General features: G+C 49.1%; 2 protein-coding genes across 3 annotated transcripts in view; one reads left to right on the top strand and one right to left on the bottom strand.

Annotated features, from left to right (window-relative positions):
• MYL9 (myosin light chain 9) overlaps window positions 1-21,989 on the bottom strand; it is a 183,149-nt gene that overhangs the window by 54,599 nt on the left and 106,561 nt on the right. The gene's annotated exons all lie outside the window — the stretch shown is intronic.
• The window catches only part of SLA2 (Src like adaptor 2), a 34,002-nt gene continuing 20,297 nt past the window's right edge, over window positions 8,285-21,989 (top strand). Inside the window, exons 1-5 of one of the 2 annotated variants that reach the window (XM_053573577.1) lie at window positions 8,285-8,627; window positions 11,704-11,837; window positions 16,592-16,688; window positions 17,053-17,139; window positions 18,677-18,780. In XM_053573577.1, coding sequence (XP_053429552.1) covers window positions 11,747-11,837; window positions 16,592-16,688; window positions 17,053-17,139; window positions 18,677-18,780 — 379 coding nt within the window. In that variant the 5' untranslated portion in view covers window positions 8,285-8,627; window positions 11,704-11,746. Of the gene's footprint in view, window positions 8,628-11,691; window positions 11,838-16,591; window positions 16,689-17,052; window positions 17,140-18,676; window positions 18,781-21,989 lie in introns of both variants that reach the window. The other variant, XM_053573578.1, reaches the window with a different exon arrangement.

The raw sequence follows: 21,989 nt of genomic DNA, 5'->3' as shown, positions 1-21,989 counted from the left end.
CTCAAGGACTGACTCCTAATTCCATCTGACATGTCTATATTTCCCTCAAACCAAAATTTGTGAGAAGCCCAACAGTGTTGTTTGTGATGAAGAAGCCGAGGTCTTTGGAAAGGTGCTTCACATCCCAGCTCTGCTGTCTGTGTGGGATTACTGAGTCCTGCTTATCATTTAACAATCTACAACCTCTTGTCTGGGTTCCTCTAAGGAACCAGGCATATTTCTTCAGAAATGGCTATATTTGTACTCATCAAGAATGATTTCAGGAAGCCGTCATCTCAGATGAGTTTTGAATTATCCAGAGGCTAGTGCTACCTTAAGTACAACCAGGTCACTGCAGGAAGTGCTCATAAAATGACATGGACCCAGCTCATTCTGGTAGAGAAGAGAAACAACTGGACGTAAACATAATCAGATTGCCAAGCTGAGTGCCTAATGGTGCAGATCAGTGCTCTTCTTTTCCCAAGATGGGGTTGATCTGATGGCCATGGTTGCTCTGGAAACCCATGTGGCGCCAACTTTGTTGGCCACACAACATGGAAAGTTGTGCCTGGAGTCAGGCCTTAACCTACTACCTGACTTGTCCTCAGTCCTCTTCTCATTTGCATTTCCTCTCTTCCCACTGAATACAGAAAAAAAAATTGCCTGCTCTATGACAGGCAAGCAGGTAAGCCACGTAGACACTGCGCAAGAGATAATTGTATAAACCTCTTCCGTTTATCCTGTCTTACCCATTTCTCATGGCAACTCTGCAAAGTGCGCAGCATCTGTTTTACAGACAAGAGGCTCACACCTGTAATCCTAGCACTCTGGGAGGCTGAGGCAGGTGGATTGCTTGAGCTCACAAGTTTGAGACCAGCCTAAGCAAAAACAAGACCCTGAGCTCGGTGCCTGTGGCTCAAGTGACTAAGGCACCACGGTCCACATATACCTGAGCTGGTGGGTTCGAATCCAGCCTGGGCCCGCCAAACAACAATGATGGCTGCAACAAAAAATAGCCAGGCATTGTGGTGGGCACCTGTAGTCCCAGCTACTTGGGAGATGGAGGCAGGAGAATTGCTTGAGCCTAGGAGTTAGAGGTTACTATGAGCTGTGATGCTACGGCACTCTACCCAGGGCGACCACTTGAGGCTCTGTCTCAAAAAAAAAAAAAAAAAAGACCCTGTCTCTACTAAAATAGAAAAACTGAGGCAAAAGGATCTCTTGAGCCCAAGAGTTGGAGGTTGCTGTGAGCTATGACACAATGGCACTCCACCCAGGGCAACAGCTTGAGACTCTTGTCTCAAAAAAAAAAAAAAGCCCAGGAAAATTAAATGATTTGCCTAAGGTCGCTTAACTTGAAAAAGTAGTTTCCGGTGGCGCCTGTGGCTCAGTGAGTAGGGCGCCGGCCCCGTATGCCGAGGGTGGCGGGTTCAAACCCAGCCCCAGCCAAACTGCAACAAAAAAATAGCCGGGCGTTGTGGCGGGCGCCTGTAGTCCCAGCTGCTCGGGAGGCCGAGGCAAGAGAATCGCGTAAGCCCAAGAGTTAGAGGTTGCTGTGAGCCGTGTGACGCCATGGCACTGTATCCGAGGGCGGTACAGTGAGACTCTGTCTCTACAAAAAAAAGTTTCCAACTGGATGTCTATAGTCCCAGCCACTTAGGAGGCTGCATTTAAATGAGAGAATGGCTGGAGCCCAGGAGTTCAAGTCCAGCCTGTACAGCACAACAGGACCCCATATATTCAGCATTTTTTTTTAAGACGAGGTCTCACTGTTTGCTGGGCTGGAGTAGTGGCACAATCATAGTTCACTGCAGCTTCCAATTCCTGGGCTCAAGGCATCCTCCCACATAGCCAGGACTATACCTATATGCACTACCATGCTAGGTTTATAAAATTTTTTGGTAGAAGGCTGTGCCTGTGTCTCAGTGAGTAGGGCGCCGGCCCATATACCAAAGGTGGCGGGTTCAAACCTGGCCCCGGCCAAACAGCAACAAAAAAATAGCCGGACGTTGTTGCAGGCACCTGTAGTCCCAGCTATTTGGGAGGCTGAGGCAAGAGAATCGCCTAAGCCCAGGAGTTGAACATTGCTGTGAACTGTGACACCATGGCACTCTACCAAAGGCAATAAAGTGAGACTCTGTCTCTACCAAAAAATATTCCAAAAAAAAAAATTTTTTGGTAGAGGCCGGGCACAGTGGCTCACGCCTGTAATCCCAGCACTCTGAGGGGCCAAGGTGGGTGGATTGCTGAGCTCACAGGTTTGAGACCAGCTGGAGTGAAAGCAAGACCCCGTCTCTAAAAATAGGTGGGTGTTGTGGCAAGCACCTATAGTCCCCGCTACTCGCTACTTGGAAGGCTGAGGCAAGAGAATCGCTTGAGCCCAAGAGTTTGAGATTGCTGTGAGCTGTGATGCCATGGCACTCTACTGAGGGTGGTGAAATAAAACTCTGTCTCAAAAAAAAAAAAAAAGATTTTTTTTTAGAGGCAGGGGACAGTACCTCAGGCCTATAATCCTAGCACTCTGGGAGGCCAAGGCAAGAGGATCCCCTGAGCTCAGGAGTTCCAAGACTAGCCTGAATAAGAGTGAAACTCCATCTCTAATAAAAATAGAAAAATTAAAAAAATAAAAATTAAAAATTAGCCAGGTGTGGCAGGCACCTAAGAGTCCTAGCTACTCAGGAGGCTGAGCAAGAGGATTGCTTAAACCCAGAACCCAGATATCAGCTAGGCTGATATCACAGCACTCTAGTCTGGGGCCACAGAGTGAGACTTTTTCTTAAAAATTTTTTTTTTTTTTTTTTTTTTTTTTGGTAGAGAGTGTTTCACTTTGTTGCTCAAGTGGTTCTCAAACTGGTGCTTAAATGATCCTCCCACCTTGGCTTCCCAAAGCGTTGGCATTACAAGCATGAGCCACAGCCACCAGCATTTTTTTTTTTTTTTAAGAGAGAGAGTCTAGCCGGGCGTTGTGGCAGGTGCCTGTAGTCCCAGCTACTTGGGAGGCTGAGACAAGAGAATCGCTTAAGCCCAGGAGTTGGAGGTTGCTGTGAGCTGTGTGATGCCATGGCACTCTACCGAGGGCCATAAAGTGAGACTCTGTCTCTACAAAAAAAAAAAAAAAGAGATAGAGTCTCACTTTATCATTCTCTGTAGAGTGCAGTTGCAATCAGCTCACAGCAACCTCCAAGTCCTGGGCTTAGGCCATTCTCTTGACTCAGCCTCCCATGTAGCTGGGACTACAGGTGCCCACCATAATGCCTGGCTATTTTGTTGTTGCAGTTTGACCGGGGCAGGGTTCAAACCTACCACCCTCGGTATATGGGGCTGGCACCCTACGCAATGAGTCACAGGCGCCAGCCAGCCTTCATCAGTTGTTTTTTCTTTTTTTTTTTTTTTTTGAGATAGAATCTCACTGTGTTGCCCTCAGTAAAGTGTTGTGGCAACACAGCTCACAGCAACCTCAAGCAATTCTCTTGCCTCAGTCCCCCAAGGAGCTGGGACTACAGGCGCCTGCCACAACACCTGGCTATTTTGTTGTTGTTGTTGTTGTTTGGCAGGCCCCAGGCTGGGTTCGAACCCACCAACCCAGTGTATGTGGCTGGCACCCTAGCCCGCTGAACTACAGGCGCCGAACCCCTTCATCCTTATTGAGCATCTATTATACTAAGGTCAGACCCTTAGCACTGTCCTATAAATTTTCTTCTGTTAACCCAGTAAAATACATGCTATGCCCATTTTCTGGATGCAGAAACATGCCTCGAGGTAACAAATGGTCACAAAACTGATCAGTGATTGTATGGAAAGCAGTTTTCTTTAGGACACTCAATACTTCTGTGACCAAAAATTTGGGACATTTTCCTGTACAAACTAGGTCTTCAACACTCCAGTTACCAACTAAGTGTCCTACAATTAATTCAGTTATGACGCTAGATAAATGGAGTTAATGTGGACCCTGTAGTTTAATGGGTCAGCACCACAAGACAACACCCCAACTTCGGACACCAATTGTAAGCAATGAATCCCTGGGCTGCTCACACTTCCCACATGACTGCAGATTTGGAGTTCCCATGACCCCTTCCTCAGGTTTGATAGTTTGCTAAGATGTCTTACAGCTTAAGGAAACATGTTTACTGGTTTATTATGAAAAATATGATGAAAGAGACACATGAATAGCCAGAAAAAGTAGATAGGATGAAGTCTGAAAGGATCCCAAGTACAAGAGCTTCTGTTCCTGTGGAGCTTGGATGGGTCACCTAACATGGATATATTTGCTGATGTGGAAGCTCTTTGAACGCTGTATTTTACAGATTTAATCCCACTATTTGTGCAGCACTTTAGGAATATTTATGGAGGCTTCATAACAACAATTACCAATTATTAACTCTCCAGCTCTCCCCTCCCCAGAGGATGTGAGGGTGCTGCAAACTCTAACCTCATTATCATGGCTTGGTCTTTATGGTGATCAGCCCCCATCGAAGAGTCCACCAAGAACTCCCACATTCGAACAAAAGACAGGCGGAGCACGGCAGCTCATGCTTATAACCGTAGCACTTTGGGAGTCTGAGGCAGGAGGATCACTTGAGTTCAGGAGTTCAAGACCAACCTGAGCAGCATGAGACCCCCATCTCTATCTCTACAAAAAAAAAGAAAGAAAGAAAGGAAAAGTGAGCCAGGAATGGTGGTGCATGCCCCAGAATCCCAATTACTCAATAGGCCGGGGCAGGAGGATCACTTGGGCCCAGGAGTTCAAGGTTACAGCAAACTATGATGATACCACTGCATTCCATCTGGGCGACAGAGCAAGACCCTGTCTATAAATAAATAAACACAGGCTGAGCACAGTGGCTTACACATGTAATCCTAGCACTCTGGGAGGCCGAAGTGGGTGGATTGTTTGAGCTCAGGAGTTCAAGACCCTCCTGAGCAAGAGCAAGACCCCGTCTCTACTAAAATAATAGAAAAACTGGCCAAGCACAGTGGCTCATACCTATGATCCTAGCACTCGTGGAGGCCGAGGCAAGTGGACTGCCTGAGCTCACAGGTTCGAGAGCAGCCTTAGCCAGAGCGAGACCTCATCTCTAAAAATAGCCAGGAGTGGCAGGTGCCTGTAGTCCCAGCTACTTGGGAGCTTGAGGCAAGAGGATCGCTTGAGCCCAAGAGCTTGAGGTGTGAGTTATGACACCATAGCCCTCTATCCAGGGAGACAGCCTGAGACTGTCTCAAAAAAAAAAATACATACATACACACATATGCCTATCACCCAGGAAATTACAAGGGTTTTAGGAGCTCTGGCTAAACCAGGGGAGAAGACCAAGTACATATTTCTTTTTCTTTCTTTTTTTTTTTAAGAGACAGAGTCTCAGTTTGCTGCCCTCAGTTGCTGATTTATTTATTTTTTAGGCAGAGTCTCCACTCTGTTGCCCAGGCCAGAGTACCATGGCATCAGCCTAGCTTACAGCAACCTCAAACACCTGGGTTCAAGCAATCCTTCTGCCTCAGCCTCCTGAGTAGCTGAGACTACAGCCATGTGCCACGATTCCTGACTAGTTTTTCTATTTTTTAGTAGAGATGGGGGTCTCACTCTTTCTCAGGCTGGTCTCACACTCCTGAGCTCAAGGGATCCTCCTGCCTCAGCCTCTCAAAGTATTAGAAATACAGACGTGAGCCACCATGCCCAGCCAGATTTTAAACTAATTCTCAGGTGCCTCCCTAGGTGGAAAAGGAAATTTATATGGTGGGACTCTTGTAAGAGACCAAAATTGGCCCCTCCCTACTACCTACCTCATTCAGAGACCTCTCTTTGAGGCTAGTCTTAAAAGTTTACTCACAGTGGTGGCTCATGCCTATAATCCTGGCACTCTGGGAGCCCAAGGCGGGTGGATTGCTTGAGCTCAGAAGTTGAAGACCAGTCTGAGTAACAGCAAGATCCCTCTCTACTAAAAATAGAAAAACTGGGGTGGCACTTGTGGCTCAAAGGAGTAGGGTGCCGGCCCCATATGCCAGAGGTGGTGGGTTCAAGCCCAGCCCTGGCCAAAAACTGCAAAAAAAAAAAATAGAAAAACTGTCTCGATGCCTGTAGTTCAGTGGTTAGGGCGCCAGCCACATACACCAGCGGATTCAAACCCAGCCTGGGCCTGCTAAAAACAATGGCAACTACAACAAAAAAATAGCCGTGTGTTGTGGCGGGCACCTGTAGTCCCAGTTACTTGGGGGACTGAGGCAAGAGAATCACTTAAGCCCAAGAATTTGAGGTTGCTGTGAGTTGTGTTGCCATGGCACTCTACTGACAGCAACATAGTGAGACTCTGTCTCATAATAATAATAATAATAATAATAGTGAAACTAGAAAAACTAGCCAGGCATACTGGCAGGCACCTGCAGTCCTAGCTACTCAGGAGACTGAGGCAAGAGGATCCCTTAAGTCCAAGAGTTGGAGGTTGCTATGAGCTATGATGCCATGCCGCTGTATACCAGGTGACAGTGAGAGTCTGTCTCAAAAAAAGAAAGTACACTTGGAAATCAGAGTTATATGGTGGCAGGAATGGGAGGGTGGGCTTGTGCTCAGTTCCTTGCCTGCCATCCTGGCCTACATCCCTGAGTGGCTGCCCCCGAGTCTAACACCCAGATTAGGACTTACTTACAGAGTTACTTCACTCTGGCTCCTTCAGCTCTCCAAACCAAATACCTGAAAAGCTAAATATCAAACCAGCCTTCCCTAGGGGCGAGGGAGAGAGAGGGAGAGGGACTGAGGGACCTGCAGAAACCCTGAAAACATTGGCAAGAGTGTGCTCTGGCTGGCAAGGCAGAAAAGGCTGCGAGTCTGAGCTGGAGTCAGGAGCCATCTCTGCAATGGGCAACACAGATTCCCCTCTATGTTGCAGGGCATCCATCTCCAGAAATACTGAGCCCCTCATGGGGAGGCAGCCGATGAGTGGTGAAATTATTATTTTTTTTTTTTTGTAGAGACAGAATCTCACTTTATCGCCCTCGGTAGAGTGCTGTGGCAGCTACCACAGCTCACAGCTCACAGCAACCTCTAACCCCTGGGCTTAGATGATTCTCTTGCCTCAGCCTCCCAAGTAGCTGGGCCTACAGGCGCCCACCACAACGCCCGGCTATTTTTTGGTTGCAGTTTTAGCCGGGGCTGGGTTTGAACCCACCACCCTCGGTATATGGGGCTGGCGCCCTACCCACTGAGCCACATGCACCACCCTAAGTGGTGAAATTTTAATGACCTACGGACTGAAGGTAACAATTGAAAACAATTCAGTCAGCATTGCATTCCTTATCCTGAACCAGAGATTGTTGGCTTGGGCATGCATCAGAACCATCTGGAGGGCTTATAGAAATATTGGGCAGGGGCAGCCCCTGAGTCTCAGATCCAATAGATTGTGATCAGGACTGATAGTTTTCATGTGTAACAAACTCCCAGGTAATCCTAAATCTGCTGGTCTAGGGAGCACACTTTGAGAACTATGCTGCAGATTATGCTATTCAAAGTGTGGTCCCCAGACCAGCAACATGGGCATTACCTGGGAGCTTATTAGAAAGGTAGAATCTCAGCTCAGTGCCTGTAGCTCAGCAGCTAGGGCCCCAGCCACATAACACTGGAGCTGGTGGGTTCAAATCCAGCCCGGGCCTGCCAAAGAACAATGACAACCAAAAAATATCTGGGTGTTGTGGCAGACGCCTGTAGTCCCAGCTACTTGGGAGGCTGAGGCAGGAGAAATAAAGCCCAAGAGTTTAAGGTTGCTGCAAGCTGTGATGCCACGGCACTCTACCCAGGCGACACAAGTGAGACTCTGTCTCAAAAAAAAAAAAAAGGTAGAATCTTGAAGCCCATCCTAGACCTACTGAATCAGAGTTTGCAACTTGTCGAGACCCCCAGGTGATTCCTATACACATTAAGGACTGTGGTGGCAGTGCCTTCCTGACTTGACCGTCAAGAGAATCTCTTGGCGTTTTGACAATTTAGATTCCTAGGCTCCCCTTCTGGCACTGTAGACTCAGAAGGTATAGGAGCATCACAGAAATTGCTAAAATTAAGCCCCACTGGTGATTATTACAGTCAAGCCAGCCTGGGCAACTCCTGCTCATTTACCTTGGTCCTGTGTTCCCTGGACAAGATCAAGTTGCAAAGCCAGAGAAAAACCTTTTGTTCCAGGATCATGACAAGGCAGCTGCTGCTTCCCCAGAAACAGGAACTTGGGGAAGGTGGCTCCTCACTGGTCTGTGATGCCGTCAGAGGAAATGGGTGGTTGTGAGAACCACAGAGTCTGCAGACTGGGAGCCAGAGCTCCAAGGACTTTGCACCTGTGTCTTTGTGACAGCGCTCAAAGAGCCCCCTGGGTCTTCTTCCCTGGCCCAGCTTTGCTTGGGAGAGCTTCCAGGCCCCCTGTCCAGGGTCCCCAAGGAGCATGGGGCTCCTCACCCTTCCTGGATGTACAAACTTCTGAGCACAGATAGATGCTGAGCTACCCAAGCTGACAGGCAGAGCCTCTTATTCAACATCCTCCCAAGCCGAGACAGTTCTGGGTATCCTAAGACCAAGGACGTGGGCAGACTGCTGGACTGCACTAAAGCTCTAATCTCTCCAGCCAAAGCATGCATCTTAGCTGAGCCTTCTCCAAACCTCCCACGACAAGAAACCCGTAAGTATGCTTGCTTTTTATTTTCTGATAGCCTCAAGACAGGTGAGGAAAAATGGTCCTGTCAGAGACTGGCACTGGGCTTTATTTTTTGGTGGGCAACGAGTTCAAGGAGGGGAAGTGGGTTTACTGAGGCTGTAAGAGGGGTGCTTTCTGGGGGTCCCAGAAGAACTGAGGTCTCCCCTCTTTCCCTCCCTCTTGCTGTGTGCATTTGGGCCCTGTTCTGTGCTGCAGTCTTCCAAAGTCGGTGAATGAACGAGGATTATACTCTGGGAAGACACGTCAGCTGCAGAGTCTACAATTCCTTTCAAAGAGTGATATTTCTCAATCAAAAAAGAGGTCTCGAATTTAATCCACATTCGTCACTCTTATGCTTACTGCTGAAAATGATCTTCAGAAGCACACGACACTCACAATGGTAGTAGATTCAGCTCTGCACTAACCAGCTACGTGACCTTAAGCATGAGGTTGTCCTCTCAGGGCCATGGTGATTGTATCTGAAGTAGGACTCCAGTGAGATGATCAAAAACAAGTTCTGGGCAGTGTGCTCATGTCACTGCCTTTCACTCTTTCCTCCCACCCCCGGCTTAGGTCCCCTAGAAAGTGCCAGGCACATAGTAAGTTGTTCATATATTCATATAGTTGATGATTAGATTATCTTTGTGTGTATGTGTGTGTGTAAAGCTTCAGCCAATACCTCCTCCTCAGAGGCCGGCACACTGCGTGGTCTTCATTTTGGCCCCAGGGCCTTACTGGCCTCAACCAGACCATGTGAAGGGAGGGAAAAGAGAGTTCTGGGGAGGCTTCCAGCATCAGGGGTGGGGAACCTGCAGCCTTCTGATTTCATGATTGTTCTTTAAGAAGCACCAAAGGTGGCAAGAAAAGTTTCATCTTTCTCTGCCAAGTCCCTTTTAATGAAAGGATTTGTTATGTAGAATTTGGATTCAGTCAAAAGGCTGCACTTAAGACTAGGAAGACCACAAGTTTCCTTAAGGCCACAGGTTCCCCACCCCTGGTGGGCCCAACCCCAGCTCCACCTGCAGCAGGAAGAAGTCTCTGGGTTTCTGCAGTTGGTGGTTGTGGTATTGCTGAAGGAGGGGAAAGGAAACTAAGCTTTACTGAGCACTCTGTGCCAAACTCCTCTAATTGAACCCACAATCCTGTGGAGTTGCTGTCACTATTCACATTCACAGATGAGATTCTGAAAACTTATCTGCTTTGCCTGGTCACACAGCTCGAACCTGATCTGAAGTCATCACTCATGTTACCCAAGGCAGATGTTCTCTCATGTCTGCAAAGTTAAGCATTTAGTCTGTGCCTCCACCAAAGGTCAAGGAAAGGCTAGGAGGCCACAGGAATATTGGCAACCTGAACTAAAGAGGCGCCCTAGCATCAAGGGAATCAGAAATCCCCTTGGGAGGCAGTAGTACCATCTCAATCTGCCAAGGGTGCAGGATCCCAAAAGCCTGACTAGGGAGAGGCTTTCAGAAGCCACTTCCCATCGGGGGTTAAGGAGCTTCTTTCCAGATGAATACTGAGTTTTATATTCCAGATGAATACTGACCTCCCATGGAGAGGCAGCAACAAGCAGGCATTGTCATTGCCATTTGATGACATGAGACTGAAGAACAGAAAGAGTCCTCAGGACTGGCCCAAGAGGCCATAGAAGTCATGCCATGATAGTGATGGACACATGTCCTCCTCCAGTCAGCATGGGGTTCAACGGCAAGCACGCTGTCCTCCTCCCTGGACCCCCTGCCCTTGACAGGTGCCTGGCAGAGAGCAGGAACTCAATGAATACCAGTGAATGGAACTAAGTGTGCAACTGTGCCTTGTCTCTACTGAAAAGGATGAAACCATCTCAATAGCAATATAAAACTCAGTCCCCCATTCTGCAAACACTATAATATAGTGTTTGAGAAAATTAGCCTTCCCCTGGAAACCTTGGTATTTATTCTAAGGATAAGACACCCATCCAAAGAGCTGATCATCACTTTGGTTCACTTAGATACTATTGCTGAGTACCTTCGGTGGTGCCTCACTGAGTGCTAAGGAAAAAGGCAAACAAGAGGTCCTGTCCTAGGAGACTCGCATGAGCCCAGGAGTTGGAGGTTGCTGTGAGCTGTGATGCCATGGCACTCTACCCAGGGCAACAGCTTGAGGCTCTGTCTCAAAAAAAAAAAAAAAAAAGAGGTCTTGTCCTTACACAGCTGTAGGACAAGGACAGATGAAGCAAGTAAATGCTATAGGAAATGAGTAGTTAAAACTTATGAAAAGATACAACAGGCAGCCAAGAGAGAAAAGGGGGAGAAAAAGGAGACTCCCAGGAGGAGCCAGCCTCTAACAAAGTAACATTCAGGACAAGCTGCAGGAAATTCGCCCAGCCAGGCTCCTCATGTGCATTATCTCAAAAACCACATGTTAGGTGTTGTTATCCCTATTTTCCAGACTAGGGAAAGGAGGCGCAGAGAGGGGAAGTGGCCCAGCCACCAACTTTTGAGGGCTTGCAAGTCATAATGGCATCATCCGGCTTTGTGGTACTCCGTGACACCAATAACATTGTCTTCTGTGCCACCTTTGCTTTCTGTGACACCAGCTTTCACACCTGCCCAAGTCCTCTCACCATCCTCTCACCCTAGCTATGGGCCCTGATATGCCTCATTGGCCTGCCACTGTTCTCTTTCTCCCAGTGGCAAAGTGAAATCCCAGGTCAGAGAAGGAGTTCCATGTGGCCCACAGGAATTCAAGGGAGTGGTCAGCAAAGGCTGGGACATGGGGAAAGCTTCCCCAGGAAAGGCAGGATCCAGACAGGCCCTAAGGGGAGTAAAGGGCATTCCTGCCACAAGAGGGGACATAAGCAAAGGCCTAGAAATAAAGAATTGAACCTGGCTGTGGCATAGAAAAGATGGGATCCAGGTAACCAGGAGCCTTCAGTCTGGTAGGGGGCTGAGTCTAGTCCTGATGGGAAGTGCGTCATATGTGTCAGCAGGAGATGTGCTGGGCCAGGCTGGGGAGGGAGGGGTGTCTGGGGACCAGGCCAGGGGCCATGGCTCAGTCTCCATCACAGCATCTCTTTCAGATTTCTCTTGGCAATGTGCTTCCAAGTGCTCTGCTGAGGAACAATGGGAAGTCTGCCCAGCAGAGGAAAAACGCTGCCAAGCCCAAGCTCAAGCCCTTCTGTCCGAGGCCAGGAACCTGCACCCATGCAAGCAGGTAGGCTGCAGGCCCTTCCCAGGCACAGCGAGGTTGTGCAGTCCAAGACATCACTGCCTCTGTGGGCCTTCCTGGCTAGCAAACCTAAAACAGCATCAAGTATCAATGAGTGCCTGCTGTATACCAGGCCTTTCCTAGTGAGCCAAATAGGCAGCATCCCTGCTCTTGCAGAGATTGCATTAGCCGTAAAAGCATTAAACAACTAGATCAATGAGAAAATCAGATAAAGTGATAAGCATTAACCAGAATGTATGACTAGGAGGGCCTAATAGTCCCTCAGTCGTCTCCTTAGACATCTCTCCTCCTCAGCTTATTCAGAGGCTAAGCTAGCCAGCTTCACCCTGTAGCTTCCAACACTGCACTGTCCGTTACATAGCCACTAGCCACAGGCACTTGTTCAAAATTTTTTAAATTCTATTCCTTCATCATACCAGCCACATTTCAAGTGCTCAGTAGCCACATGTAGTTAGTGGCTACCTTATTGGACATCATGAAATTATAGAACATTTCCACTGTTGCAAAAAATTCTACGGGACAGTTTGGACAGTAGGGCTGGTATCAAATTCTGAAGTAAAAGTAGGGCAGTCTCTCTCTCTCTTTTTTTTTTTTAAAGATGGGGTCTCACTCTGACATACAGGCTGGAGTGCAATGGTGTTATCATAGCTCACTGGAACCTTGAATGCCTGGGACCAAGTGATCCTTCTTCCTCAGCCTTCTGAGTAGCTGGAATTACAGGTGTTCTCTGCCACACTTGGATAATTTTTTTTTTAATTTCATTTTTATAGGGATGAGGTCTTACTATGTGTCCCAGGCTGGTCTTGAACTCCTCACCTCAGGCAATCTTCTCACCTTAGCTTCCCAAAGTGCTAGGATTACAGGTGTGAGCTACTGCACCAAGCTTAAAAGTAGGGCTCTTTTGGGCGGTGCCTGTGGCTCAGTGGGTAGGGTGCCCGCCCCATATACCGAGGGTGGCGGGTTCAAACCCAGCCCTGGCCAAATTGCAACAAAAAATAGCCAGGCGTTGTGGAGGGTGCCTGTAGTACCAGCTACTCGGGAGGCTGAGGCAAGAGAATCGCCTAAGCCCAGGAGTTTGAGGTTGCTATGAGCTGTGTGATGCCACAGCACTCTACTGAAAGTGATAGAGTGAGACTGTCTCTACAAAAAAAAAAAAAAAAAACATAGGGCTCTTTTAATAGGGGGAAAATAGCTCATACAATGCATATACTGAGCCCATAACTATGATTTTCTACAATAGTCTGATGGGACTAAAACTCCCAGTTTTTAGGACAATTGGACAATTAAAATATCCTAGAAATTCTAGTATTTTGATGTTAAAACTGTGGCTCCAGGTCTGAATTATTCTCCAAAATAGCCTACAAATCTGTTCTCAAATCATGTCTTGATTCAGGATTTGGATAATGTATTAAGGCTGTCCAGAGAAACAGCACCAGTAGTGCATGTGTGTATGGAGAGAGAGGGGAAACTGATTTTGAAGAGCTGACTCACATGATCATGGGGCAGGCTGGGGAAATGCTGCTGTGGTGGTCCGCAGGTAGAACTCCCTCTTGCTCCAAGGACCTCAATTTTGTTCTCTCAGGGGCTTTAACTGATTGGACGAGGCCCACTCTCATGATGGAGGGTGTTCAGCTTTACTCAGTCTACCTATTTAAATATTTTGTTTTATTTTGTTTTGAGACAGAGTCTCACTCTGTCACCCTAGGGTTGAGTGCCCAGGTGTCATAGCTCACAGCAACCTCAGACTCCCAGGCTCAAAGGATTCTCTTGCCTCAGCCTCCCAAGTAGGACTACAGGTGTCCACCATAACGCTCAGCTATTTTTTTTTTTTTTTTTTTTTTTGGCCAGGGCTAGGTTTGAACCCGCCACCTCCGGCATATGGGACCGGTGCCCTACTCCTTGAGCCACAGGTGCCGCCCAGCGCTCAGCTATTTTTTAGAGATGGGGTCTCGCTCTTGCTCACTCTGGTCTCAAACTCTTGAGCTCAAGAAATCCCAGTGGGCTGGGATTATAGGTGTGAGCCACAGCACCTGGCCTCTATTTGTTTTGTTTTGTTTTGTTTTGTTTTTTTGAGACAGAGTCTCAAGCTGTTGCCCCTGGGTAGAGTGCTGTGGTGTCATAGCCCACAGCAACCTCAAACTCAGGCTCAAGCAATCCTCTTGCCCCAATTTTTCTAATTTTAGTAGAGACAATGGTCTCACTTTTGCGCAGACTGGTCTCAAACTCCTGAGCTCAAGCAATTCACCCGCCTCGGCCTCCCAGAGTGTTAGGATTACAGGCATGAGCCACCCCGCGTGGCCCCACCTGGCCTCTATTTAAATGTTAATCTCACCTAAAAAATATCTTCACTGCAACATCTAAACCGGTATTAGACCAGATGTCTGGATACTGTGGCCTAGCCACAATGACACATAAAATTAACCATCACAGATAACAAAATCGTTCTACTTCATGGTTTATTTGCTTAGCTCCCTTGGATAGAAGCTGGGGACATGTACTTCATAGGGATCATGTGTGAGCCACGACTGGTTAAGTCACCTAAACTCATCAAAAGTTGAAAGTTTTCCATTTGAGGCTGAGCATAGTATTGGTGGCTCAGTTAATCCTGGTGCTTTGAGAAACTTAACTGGGAGGGTCAGTTGAGGCCAGGTTATTGAAAGCAGACACTGGACAACATAGTGAGACTCCATTTTCTTATTTTCTTTCTTTCTCTCTCTCTCTCTTTCTTTTTTCTCCCTTCCCTTCCCTTCCTTTCCCTCTCTCTCTTTTTTGAGAAAGAGTTTCATCTTGTTGCCCCTGGTAGAGTGCCATGGCATCACAGCAAACTCAAACTCTTGGGCTCAAGCGATTCTCTTGCCTCAGCCTCCCAAGTAGCTGGGACTACAGGTGCCCCCAACAATGCCCAGCTATTTTTAGAGACGAGGTCTTGCTCTTGCTCAGGCTGGTCTCAAACCTGTGAGCTCAGGCAGTCCGCCCACCTCGTCCTCCCAGAGAGCTAGGATTACAGGCATGAGCCACTGCACCTGGCCCAATTTTCCCATTCTTATCAGAGAATACTCTCCACAAGACTTGAATCAGGTATTTCCCTGCACCATGGGATGGCCAGGCCTTGTGCTGCAAAGACAGCTCAGAGGAGAGACTTGGGGAGCTCTGAGCTGGGTTCCCTACAGGAGTCTCCATGCATGTCTGGAAGGATGTGTAGGAAATGGTCCATTTCCAGAATCAGTTTTACTATTCCCATGTCCACCCAGAGCAGAGGCCCTTCAGCCACACAGTGTCTAAACTCTTGGTTCTTGTCTGTTTACCTGCCTTCACCTCCCCCACATCCTGAGTTTCCACCTAGAGGCCATTCCGGAGTCCCCTGAGACCTTGTTCCTTTGGAAGCATCTGAGACAGATAAGCCTATCCCCTGGCCCACCAGTGAGAGCGTTGCTGTGTGTACAAGTCTCTTCTAGAGACTCTTACTGAAAGAGGACAGGAGGAAGGAATGGGAGGGTCCCTGGGCTCCAGTGAAGTCGCTTCTAGCACCTATTGACAGCACATTTTTCAGGCCCAGAAGGCCCTGGCGGACAGAGGGAGGTCTTGTTAGACTGGGTGGGCTGATCCCTGAGGCAGTTGAGGTATGTGAGTCCTGTGCTGACGGCACCACTTGCTGCCTGATGCCCAGCCTTAAAATTGGGCCACTGTGTCTCTGGGAACAGTCCCAGGCTGAGGACTTAGGGTCCATCTAGCTCTGGGACCTAGGCCCGTCACTCCCTGCCTGACCATAAGCCCCTCATGTTATTCAAGCCCTTCCTGAGAGGTTGTGCCTAAGAGCTATGGCCTCATTTCCCAGCTGAGTGCACAGTCAGGGCGGCAATACCACAGCATGGCAGAGAAACAACTGCCTCAGGCAGTGGTAAGGGCTGGGGGGGGAGGGGTGGGGGTGTAAGTGCACAAAGCCCCCTCAGCAAGCAATGGCAGGGTGGCTGACCAGAACATGTAGTCACACACACATGCTGAGTATCTGCCCAGGGCCAGTCCTGAAACAGTGGGCTTGGGGTGGCAGCTGTTCTCAGGAGCCAGCACAGGTCTACACCCGCTGCTCTGGACAAAGGCCATGGGGAAACCACTACTCCCACGTGTACAGCACTCTAGAGTTATAAAGCCCATTCACATCTGATTTCATGGGCCCCCACGTGTACAGAACTCTAGAGTTATAAAGCCCATTCACATCTGATTTCATGGGCCCCTCCAGAAGCCTGGAGAGGGGGGAGATAGAAGGAATGTGGGAGCAGCAGGTTTCCATGTGGAAGGGAGGGTCTTCAGCCCCCACACCACATGCTGGTGTTCTCATGGTCCTCCCAGGCCCACCTTAGTGTCGCTGTGTAACTTGGGACCTGAGCTTCCTCTTCCCCACCCTCCAAAGCTAGCACCATCAGTGCCTTCCAGAGGCTGAACTCAGGTCCATGCTGATACCCATTTAGAGCCATAGGTTTTAAGTTTTCTGAGAGCAGAATCTCTTTGTAAAGTCTCTGTGAAAAGCCATATATTAAATGGCATTATAGCCAGAAGCCCCACTCCTTTCGCTACATAATTCTCTGCAGCAACCCCAAAGCTCTGCAGAACCCTGCTGGGAAAGCCTCAGATTCCAGGGTAGCCATCTGGGAAGCAGGTAGGCTTCCCTCAGGGCATTTGCGGGAGGAATGCCTACCAGAGCCAGACTCCTGTAGATCTCCTGTTTCTGTCCTTCCATCCAGAGAGAAGCAAGGCTGCCGTGGCCCTAGGCAGTTTCCCTGCAGGTGGGCAGGCTGAACAGTCGCTGAGACTGGGGGAACCATTGACCGTCCTCTCTGAGTAAGTCAGCGGGCACTGGATCCCTGAAGACACACTGATTGGGAGAAGGGGCCATCACCCCAGTAGAAAAATACAAGGCTTTGGGTGAAGTGCCCCATGTGACCCTGTGATTGGATTTCTGGCAGCTTAGCACACCATTAGTGACAAGTGGTGGATGTGCAGGCCTTGTAGCAGAGAGCCTTGAATCATGCCATCTCCCAGCAGCCCTAGCCTGGCCCAGGAGGTGCCAGGACTGGCCAGTGCAAGGAAGCCTGGGAAACAGGTGGCCACAGGACCAAACCTGAAAGGGTCCTTGTAAACCCCAAAAGTGCAGTTCCTAGGGCCTTGGCTCTTCTGAAAGAGGTGCCTCCTCCTCTCTCTCTAGGAATGGAGACTGGTGGACAGTGCTGTCAGAAGTCTCAGGCAAAGAGTACAGTATCCCCAGCGTCCACGTGGCCAAAGTCTCCCATGGGTAAGTTCTCACCAGGAGCCCAGAGGAGGGGTTGGGGGAGACCCTCTAGAGCATCAGTCCTCAATCTTATCGGTTTCATGGAAGACAATTTTTCCACAGACTGGGGTAGAGGGGATAGTTTGGGGTTTTATTAGTTTTAGGTTCTTTTTTTTTTTTTTTTTTAGAAACAGAGTCTCACTTTATCTCCCTCAGTAGAGTGCTGTGGCCTCACAGCAACCTCCAACTCCAGGGCTTAGGTGATTCTCTTGCCCCAGCCTCCCGAGTAGCTGGAACTATAGGCGCCCGCCACAACGCCCGGCTACTTTTTTGTTGCAGTTTGCCAGGGCCAGGTTTGAACCCACCACCCTCGGCATATGGGGCCACATCCTACCCACTGAGCCACAGGCACCCCCCTTTTTTGTTTGTTTTTGAGACAGAGTCTCAAGCTGTCGCCCTGGGTAGAGTTCACAGCAACCTCAAACTCTTGGGCTTAAAGTGATTTTCTTGCCTCAGCCTCCCAAGTAGCTGGGACTACAGGCGCCTGCCACAACACCCGGCTATTTTTTGGTTGTAATTGTCATTGTTGTTTGGTAGGCCCGGGCTAGATTCGAACCTGTCAGCTCCGGTGTATGTGGCTGGTGCCCTAACCGTTGAGCTACAGGTGACGAGCCAAGGGGATGGTTTTGATATAAGTCTGCAAGCAATTGATTTATTGTGGTCTCTGTGCAGTCAAACCTCCCTGCTAACGATAATCTGTATTTGCAGCTGCTCCTCAGCACTAGCGTCACTGCCTCAGCGCCACCTCAGATCATCGGCATTAGGTTCTCATAAGAAGCACAACCTAGATCCCTCACATGCACAGTTTACAGTAGCAGGGCTCTCACTCCTAGAATCTAGCTCTGCCACCTACCCAACAGGAGGCAGAGCTCAGGTGGTGATGGGAGCCATGGGGAGTGGCTATAAATACAGATGAAGCTTCTCTTGTCCGCTGTTCACTTCCTTCAGCGTGGCCTAGTTCCTAACAGATCATGAATCAGTACTGGTCTGTGGGCCAGGGGTTGAGGACCCTAGCTTTACAGGACATGATAAGGTCTGGAATTTGAAAGGTGGCAAGGATCTGGTGGAGGAAAATGCTGAGAGGGACATGCCAGAGAGGGGAGCAGTGGGTATAAATGTCTACAGGCAAGAAAACCAGAGGGGCTGTTCTTAGCAGGTGAAGTCTTAGAAAGGAGAGTGAGTAGAATGGGGTTCTGGGTGCTAGGGGCTGGGTAATTACAGGAGAGAGGCCAGGAGCACCCTTCCAGAACCCCCCAGGACACTTGAAAATGAGGTTTCCAAGGAAAAAATGTGGAAGCTAAAACCAGAAAGTTGTCCTCCCCAGCTCCTGGGGCCAGGACCAGAAGGATAAAGCTTGAGCGGACCTCAGAGACCCTGAGGCCAGATACAACTTTGGAGGCCCAGAGAGGGAGGGCCTTGGCAGGATCACATAGGGGGTGGAAGTAAGGTCCCCCTGACCCACCACAGCTGATCTCATCCCTCTCTCTCGTTCCTCTTCCAGGTGGCTCTATGAGGGCCTGAGTCGGGAGAAAGCTGAGGAACTGCTGCTGCTCCCAGGGAACCCTGGAGGGGCCTTCCTCATCCGGGAGAGCCAGACCAGGAGAGGTGGGTGAGCTCAGCCCCATCCCATGCCCTCCCTGGGGGAGACCTCAGGGAAACAACCCACAGATTCCCTAGAGAATAGGCTATACCTCTCTCCTCAGCCAGTCAGTCAACCAAAACATCTTGAGCCCCAGGTTTGTGCCAGCCTGTACGGGCTGTGTGGGCCCCAGGCTGGGAGAGAGAGGGACAGGCTGTGAGGGCAGAGGAAGACAGCTAACTCTGGAGCAATCAAGGGAGGCTTCCTGGGGAAGTGGACTGTGAGTGGAAGTTTGAAGGATGTTCCCACAGGAGCCCAGGGTGTAAGACACAGTAGTGCTGGGATGGGCCACTGGGCTGTACCAGGGGACAAGAGGTTAGGAGAAGCAAGCAAGGCCCCAGCCCAGAGGGCCTTGAATGCCAGGCTGAAAAGCTGTGGTGTTTTTCCCTAAGGTAGTAGGAGTTGTTACTTGTCAGAGAGACATGGTTAGTCCTGTGCGTTGAGTTGGGGGTGGAGGGGAATGAAATGCTGCAATACCCTGACTCTAAGTGTGTTCTGTGGGCCACTTGCTTAGAGATAGAGCAGATGGGAAGGTCACTTTGGGGAACGCCACAAATCATATCCTTCCCTGAGAGTAACAATCCGTGGTAATACAGCCTTCTTAGTGCTTTGCCTTTGTCTGTTGAGGCATTTCCCAAACACTTCTTTTTTATTTTATAGAGACTGGGTCTCACTATGTCATCCAGGCTGGAGTGCAGTGGTGTCATCATAGCTCACTGTAATGTTGAATGCCTGGGCTCAGGCAATTCTCCCACCTCAGCCTTCTAAGTAGCTGGGACTACAGGCATGTGCCACCATGCCTAGCCTCCCAAACGCTTTGAACACAGGAACTTTTCACCATGCAGTACCCAGTAATGTTCACTCCATATTCATTTCTTAAAATGTTTCTCAAGTACCTACTATGTGGAGAGGCTTTAGAGAAAGGCGCCTATTATGCGTGCCAGGTCTTAGGCACCTCTGGTGAATGAGGTAGCTATGGTACTTGCTCTTGGGGAGCTTCCAGCTCACTGGGTGCCAGTGCTCCATGGCACATTCTTTAGGAAATAGAACTATTTGAGATTTGTATTGATGCCAGGGCTTTTTCCCTGAATGCTAAGAGGCAAGTGTGATATGACTTGGGGCTGGAGATAAGAGGCCAGCCTTGGTGTTAGACCATCTGACTATCTGCCCTGCGAGCCCATCAGCAACAGAGCAAAAAATCAGCATTTCTAACAGTCAACATAAATGGCTCACATCAGGGATCCAGGCTCAGCCAACATTTTGGCAACTGGGACTTATAATAGTCCCAGGATTTTCCTATCCTGACTAGCAGGCCCCAAGTTGTAGGAACATGCCAAATTACATATTCCTGTGGGACTTCTCTCACCCCAGGTGCAGGGCCTTTGCAAGCAAAACACAAAAGTCGACAAAATCTCTCTCTGATGTCCCTAACCTCCTCTGAGCTGCTGCTACCAAGTTCCTTAAGGGAGGGACAAAGTAGGAAGTTGAAGGAAAAGTAGCAGTGCCCATGTTTGTGTTAGTCTGTTTATTTAGAGATGAGGTCTCGCTCTATCTCCCAGGCTGGAGTACACTGGCACTATGCTGGCTAACTTTTTTCATTTCTTTTTTATTTATTATTATTATTATTATTTTTTGTAGAGACAGAGTTTTACTTTTTTTTTTTTTTTGTAGAGACTTTTTTTATTGCCCTTGGTAGAGTGTTGTGACATCACAGCTCACAGCAACCTCCATCTCCTGGGCTTAGGTGATTCTCTTGCCTCAGCCTCCCTAGTAGCTGGGACTATAGGCGCCTGCCACAATAACCAGCTATTTTTTGTTGCAATTTGGCCAGGGCCAGGTTTGAACCTGCCACCCTCAGTATATGGGGTCGGCACCCCACTCACTGAGCCACAGGTGCCACCCACAGAGTCTTACTTTATCACCCTCGGTAGAGTGCCGTGGCATCACACAGCTCACAGCAACCTCCAACTCCTGGACTTAGGTGATTCTCTTGCCTCAGCCTCCTAAGTAGCTGGGACTATAGGCGCCTGCCACACGCCTGGCTATTTTTTTTTGGTTTTTGGCTGGGGCTAGGTTTGAACCCGCCACCTCTGGCATATGTGACCGGCGCCCTACTCCTTGAGCCACAGGCGTCACCCTACGCCTGGCTATTTTTAAAATGCCTGGATTTGACCCGGCCACCCTCAGTATATGGGGCCAGTGCCCTACCCACTGAGCCACAGGCGCCACCCAATTTTTTCATTTCTTTTTTTTTTTTTTTATTTATGCACCCAATTTATTTATTTATTATTATTTTTTTTTTTTTTTTTGGCCGGGGCTGGGTTTGAACCCACCACCTCCGGCATATGGGACCGGCACCCTACTCCTTGAGCCACAGGTGCCGCCCTTTTCATTTCTTAAAGACAGAATCTTGCTATATTGTCCAAGCTGGCATTGAACTCGTGGGCTCAAGAGATCCTCCCACCTCAGCCTCCAGAGTAGCACACCGGGCTCTGTGTTGGGCCCTTTAAGTGTGCCTTTAAACCTTTCCATTGTCTGCCTTTCACAGATGAGAAAACCAAGGCTTGGAGAAGAGAAACAATTCACCTGGGAACAATGAACTAATAAGTGCAGATGTAGGATTCAAATCCAGCCAAGGTTCATCTCCAGGAACCCACTATAAAGGCACACTAGGGGCAATATGCTGGAACCACAGGCACAATGGCAGACTGGGAAGAGGTATCCTAGAGTGAGGACAGACCTCCTGGTGCCTGCCCTAACTTGAGTGTCTGTGATGGGCTGGGAGGGTTTTTTTTTCTCTGCCTCGGTCCTCCCTTCTAGGGCCCCTCCAGCTTGCCTTTGCTTCTCCTGCCTTTCCCTCAGTACCTCCCTGAGGTCCCTAGGATGCCCGCTCCCAAGCCTCTCCTGTTATTTTCCAAGCAGCACCAACACTCACCCTCACACACACTCATAGAGTGGTGGGGGCAGGGAGGCAGGCAGCCCAAGTGCAGCCACTGCAAACAGGAAACCACAGTGGTGGTGCTGAGTGGGACAGGGCCCCACTGCAGACCTGACCCAGTGAGCCTGAGAAGCCACAGGAGGTGTTCCAGGCTCAATTGCCCCACCCCACCCTCCTTCTGGCCTGGTTCAGACCCAAGAGTATAGTGACCAGCTTTTGTGGGCGCTCAGCCTCTGA

This window comes from Nycticebus coucang, chromosome 21 (genome assembly GCF_027406575.1).
Source record: "Nycticebus coucang isolate mNycCou1 chromosome 21, mNycCou1.pri, whole genome shotgun sequence".
NCBI lineage: Eukaryota > Metazoa > Chordata > Mammalia > Primates > Lorisidae > Nycticebus > Nycticebus coucang.
Note: the sequence above shows the minus strand (reverse complement) of the source record. Positions and strands in the feature narration are given on the sequence as shown.